The 5,820-nt window shown below is 42.8% G+C and overlaps 1 protein-coding gene across 2 annotated transcripts in view; it reads right to left on the bottom strand.

The window, feature by feature from the left end:
- LOC123983598 (ubiquitin carboxyl-terminal hydrolase 22-like) overlaps positions 1-5,516 on the bottom strand; it is a 20,954-nt gene extending 15,438 nt beyond the window's left edge. Inside the window, exons 1-2 of one of the 2 annotated variants that reach the window (XM_046069873.1) lie at positions 5,035-5,516; positions 4,116-4,148 (exon numbers count right to left, since the gene is read on the bottom strand). In XM_046069873.1, coding sequence (XP_045925829.1) covers positions 4,116-4,148; positions 5,035-5,154 — 153 coding nt within the window. In that variant the 5' untranslated portion in view covers positions 5,155-5,516. The remainder of the gene's footprint in view (positions 1-4,115; positions 4,149-5,034) is intronic. The other variant, XM_046069879.1, reaches the window with a different exon arrangement.
- Between the last annotated feature and the right edge of the window lie 304 nt (positions 5,517-5,820).

Genomic DNA, 5,820 nt, shown 5'->3' with positions numbered 1-5,820 from the left:
TAGATTCTCTGAAGCTGAAAGATTGGGAGAAAATAACATGTGAAAGGGACGCCACAAGGTGACACGCCAGGCCTACGATTACTCTGGGAGGAGGTTAAAGACCTCGTGCCATTTGTTTAGTCTGAGTCACTGAGCCACAGCCACAGTGACTGACAGGCTGAAAGCCACATTAGACAAGACCAGGGAGTGACAGGGAGCGCACAGACACGGAAGAAATAGGTCAGGATGGGGGACAACTTCTGACATCACCAAACCCACTGTGAGTGTTGTCTATGAGGACGAGGGATGAGGGGAGAAGGACAGGATGAGAAGAGGGGGAAATGAGAGGATTAGAGGCTTGGCTATGAATTTCAAAAGGATCAAAAAATTCAGATGAAAACCTCTGAAAAGAAAATTATATTTTAGTATGGCAGTTAAACAAAACAGAATGCAGTGAATATTTTGTTCCAACAACTACAGTGTTTTTTAATTAAATTATTTATAACTATTATTAAATGATAAACAATACAAGCATGTTTGGCACACATTTAATGGGATAATCAAAAGGCAATGAGAACAGTGGGCTGAACCAGGTTTGCAAATAGGAAAAAAAAACGAAAGCAAGGAAAAGGAGGAAGAAAAAGCGTGGGAGTGAGCTCAGAAGAGGAACAAGCAAGGGCTATGAAGAGGCTGGAGGAATAGATCCTGATGCTACAAACGTATGCTGATGAGTCAGGGCGCAGGCCTCTGATGTGATGGGAGACCGATCTGACAAAGAGATCTGCTCACAGCACAGGAATCAGCCGCTCTCCGGGATTAGCTGTGCCTCAGTGCATTTTGTGTGTGTGTGTGTGTGTGTGTGTGTGTGTGTGTGTGTGTGTGTGTGTGTGTGTGTGTGAATTCAAAGAACAGGAGGGAGAAGAGAGTGACAGAAGGAAGTAAATGTGTCATCCTTTAAAAATGTCCATTTTCCTAACTCTGTCATTCCCAGTAACATCAAGCAAATTATTTCTTCCCTCATCACATGCAGAAGCCGGGGAAGGGGGATATGGTTCATCTGATCATATATGATTTATCACAAATAAAAAGTTAGGTTGAGACAGCTCTCTAATCACCACCCTTAACCCTTTAATCAAAATGAAAGCAAATTCTTCAAAGCTGTAAAAATTCTGCCAACCCCACCCTCCCTGCTTCCATCTCATCTAGTTTTCACTCAGCCTAAGAGAATAGCTCTGGTTTAACTGCATGACAGATTCCTTCATGGTTGCAGTGTTTTAGCTGACATAAAACCTCCCCTTACAGATAATAAAGAGTGTATGCTGCTGGTTGGAGCAGCAACACACACACTCACAAAATAAAACATGACCTTCATGAATATTCATACTACCCCTCCACCACCATAGCCATTCAGAAACTTTACATTTTGAATATGACGGGAGTTGGGCCTACAGATGAATGAATTCAACTGTTAAAAAAGCAAAGGCAGGTTTCTATCTACGAGCGGTGCTGACATCCCTCTGCAAGTCTGCTTCAATGGCACATGGCAATCTGGTGGAACACGAATCTCAATTAACAGAGGAAACACAAGAAATCTGCTCAGAAAAAAGGACACTAAAGCTCATGTTGTACTTAAGCAAATCGCTCACTAAATATACATTCACAACACGGTAATAACAGATTAAGAGACGGGGTCAAGACCTCAGAAGATAGAAGGGGGAAGTACATCAGTAAAATAGTTCCTCCAATCTGAAATGGAGCTGATTTATATTACATGACACAAACTGACAGTGGGTGAAGGCGTGAAAGTACACACTCTCTCACACTGTGTTGATGTAAACCTACATGCTCATCCCAAGCTAATGGGGCAATTCATCTAGGACCAACATGCCAAATAAATTCTTATGCTAATGTTTCCTAATAAAAGATAGCAGATCCCAAGCCTGCTGATGTCTGATGTCATCCCTGCAAACCCTCTCTCACTCCCTGACATTCATTCTGCCGTTTGTTACCCACGTGGGTTTTAGATTGCGCATGCAGAGCAGGTGACAGATTTTCCACTCATGTCCCTGCACATTGCCTGGGAATTGATTTTAGCTCGAGGTAGAGAGGATGACAGCTTGCGGGGAGGCTGCTGAGGACAGACTACAGAAAAGGAAAAAGAAATGAGGAAACAAAGAGGTGGTGAAAAACAGCAATTTAGGCTGAAAGGCACTGGCTAATGAAACCAAGTCTGAATACAATGTCAAAACGCATCTTGCCCCCCCACCCCCCAGTCTCTGATTGCTAATGTCTTTCAGCTTCCCTCTATGCAGAAGGTGCCTATTTTACTACCGTGCTTGCCATGTATTTTCCACTAATATACTATTGTAAGACAAATATGAGGTTAGCAGTGCAGTGATAAGCTCTTAATTTATCAGCCATCCTAACATTCAGAGTACCCCTCAACATCACTGCCGCTGCAGTATTTGTTACATGTATTTTATATTCCACAATGTTAAGATACCAGGACCTAGTCTTCTAGCTCATAATTCAGCGCTGAACAAAAACCAAGCGTGCCTCACCTCAGGAGACTGCACTGCCTGTGTACCACTGAAGCAGCAGTCTGCTCTGCATGTCTGATTGGGTAGGTTGGGAAAAGAGCCTTAGGGAAGGGGGTGTGAGACACAAGGATCATACTCCCATATAGCCATCATGGAGTGCAATTAGGCAGTAGAGAGAACACTTCATTCAGGAGCCACTGTAGTCTCCCTTCTCTCTGTAACAGTCACCTGTCCCATCAGCATCAGGGTCAAGATGGGCAGAGCGGAACCACTAGGTACACACCATAACAGATGTTAGACAGCTGTTAAACGACATCATCATGCGCAACGCTAAAAAGGATGGCTCTTATAAGTACAACTGACTATAAATATTAGCTATTTGTCAATGAACTTCATTTGTCAACAACTGTTTTTAGTAATGCAACAGCACGACCACTTTCTAGGAACAATCTTTTAAAGCACAGAAAATGGAGAAAATATATACACAGCTGCATTTCTAGCATAATTCAATAAAATAAGAGGCATGTCCCTTCTCTTTCCACATGCATTACAGCCAAAAATATACCTGTACAAGTTACAGTTAAAATGTCTCTATTTCACACACTACCAGTTATACACAGCTATTTTTCAATGACACATAGCAAGGCCTAGTGTAGAGAAATTTTACCATACCCCTCATGTATTGTCATTGTGTTTATCTCAATATGGCAGAGACACAAAGAGTGTTTGTGTCAGAGGTAAACCTTTGGCAAAAAGTGGTGGTTGCTGCTGACCCACTGGTTGTGGAAGACATCATCTTGGCAAAAAGGGTTGCGGTTGTGAGGTTGGTAGCGGTGGTACTGAGACAGTGAGGCTTTGAAAGTGATACAGAAATAGTTCTTCCAAAAGTAAGCAGGCCAGGTTTGCAACTGCTAAACACATCTAGGGGGTTGTGCAGAGCATTGTGAATTGCTTAGAGGTGAGCAATAGAAAGTACCCATGGCCAGTCTTATTTACGTGACGGACAGACAGAGAGAGTGAGCTCCGGTTGATCTCATTCTTGTCACGTAGAGTGTGAGAAAGAAACTACACAGTCAAAATCAACATTCAGTAAATGGCTGGTAAAATTGTTGCAGTGCCACCCACTGCACTGCCTGATAACCTTTTACATTTGTCTCCTACATTTTCAGATGCTCTCTTGCACTATTCAATTCTGCATACATGAGGGTATTTAAAGCATCAATAAAAACAATGTTAACACTGCATCCAACCAAAGCATGTCACTGTATATAGTGTATAAACAAAAGGGTCATTGACCATTTTGTAAGTTACTAGTTATTTGCTTTGACATGCTGGCAGTGTAACTGAGCTATGGCTGTTCCGCTCATTGTCCACCCTCACAACTTAGTAATATTTCTGGCTGTAAGTGTGTATCACAGCAGATTCAGGGATGGGGCCGAATTCTTCCGCTAAGTAGGTTTACATCTAATATTCAGTCCATTAAATGAATAGACACTGAGGCACACGGGTATGTGAGCAAGAGGGGAGAAAACAAGCCAGCTCTAATTCATGTGAAGTATGTCAGTGAAGATGAGGAGGGGATAAGCGTCAACTCACCAGCTCTGTCCATCCCGCATCACCCTGAAGCACCTATTTTAATCACAACGACATAAAAATGTATGACATACATAAGAGAAGCATGGATTTCTTGTGACAACAGTCAAGCAACCTACAAATTGTTGCTAATCCACAGTAAAATAGACGATTCTAGGCTTTTAAAATTGAACATCAGAGCGCAAAAAAAGTTTATGGTCATTTTTTTTTAAAGCAGGAGAACGGGTGGGGAAGTGAGAGAAACTGATGACATCATATTGTAGAGAGCTATTCGGAGCAGTGGAGGCCGAGCAGGTGTGGGATGAGCCCAAAAAGAAATCGGCAAATAAATGAATCAGCTTAGGTCCCAACATCCAAACTCGTGAGTGGTTGACCAGAGCAGAAAAAAAAATACACTGCCCTGGGACACCCTGGTGAGAACCGCAAAGCGGTGGACCCAGTGTGTGCGCACACAATGGGACCATTTGGTGTGGTAATGTGTTAGCCCATGGCCACAACTCTATTCAAACCCAAGTTTAGCCATCCAGCTAACTGTTTGTCATATACCAAACTGAACCGCTCAGCCAACCTCGTCAACTGACTCCCAACAAAAAGGGTTGAATAATGACTGATTGCGCTAATCAAGACACATTAAATGTTGCTGTTAAGATTGCAAGGAAGCAACCAGTCTCCGCAGTTCACCAAGCAGTCTTGCTAGCTAACATACCGGTGATAACCTAGCTGGCTAACCCTAACCCTGCACTAGCAACATTACTGCTGCAAGAGTACAGTTTCACCAAGACCGTAAGGTTGTTCCCCCCCGTTCAGTGATTGTGCTTCATGCGGGGCATCATTTGCACCCCGGTTCTATGTCTGTCTGTGCCACGTTAAAATTATTTCACTTTTGTTTCTAAAGCTAACGTTGCAGTTGCTGTGTTTTTACCTTGCGTCTCCTCGTCTCAGCAGTACCACTCCAAACAAAGCATTGGTATATGACTCGAAGATTTTGTTTCCAATTATCCACCTTATAACCGTTCACATGGGAGCACCCGGCCGGACTCATGACAGACAAAACATTCAGTTTGGGTTTATAGGTGACAATGAAAAGTCTCCTGGATTATTCACTTAGCTAGCTAGCTAAATAGCTAGCACGAACTGTCTGTCCAAATGGTTTCCGTTTGGAAATGGGACAATCGATGTAGTATCCAAAATGCTCCTCGGGCATCTGACAAACACGGTCTTTGATTAACAAACTACAAATCTGTTCATGTAGTCGTCTAACAGAATTATCACTTAACAAAAAAAAAAATTCTGCTCCCCTTGCTGTTTTGACAGTTGCCTTTTCCTTTAACGTTAGCTCCACTTCCACTCTCACGATTAGTTAGCTTTCTTTCTCTAGTTAGCTGCTAACACTCAACTACAGCTTCACAATGCCCGCCCAGCGTACACCGTGATTTGCCAACACAAAGACGTTACGTCACCACGTTTGTTTTAGAGCACGTTAGATGCGCTTGGTTTGGAGCCCCATGTGTTCCGGTTCCGTAAAGGTGAATTTAGGATTTTAACCATGGCATACATCGATGACGTTGCCGTAACAAAAACACCCCCGATTCAGGGTTGTCTGGAATCTATAACCGATCCCAAAATGTACATCAACGTTATTTTGCACTGTGTTTTTTCTAAAATATGCGTCTCTGTCGACAGTTATGCACCTGTATTGCTCTTACTT

The sequence above is a fragment of the Micropterus dolomieu genome, linkage group LG02 (assembly GCF_021292245.1).
Source record: "Micropterus dolomieu isolate WLL.071019.BEF.003 ecotype Adirondacks linkage group LG02, ASM2129224v1, whole genome shotgun sequence".
NCBI lineage: Eukaryota > Metazoa > Chordata > Actinopteri > Centrarchiformes > Centrarchidae > Micropterus > Micropterus dolomieu.
Note: the sequence above shows the minus strand (reverse complement) of the source record. Positions and strands in the feature narration are given on the sequence as shown.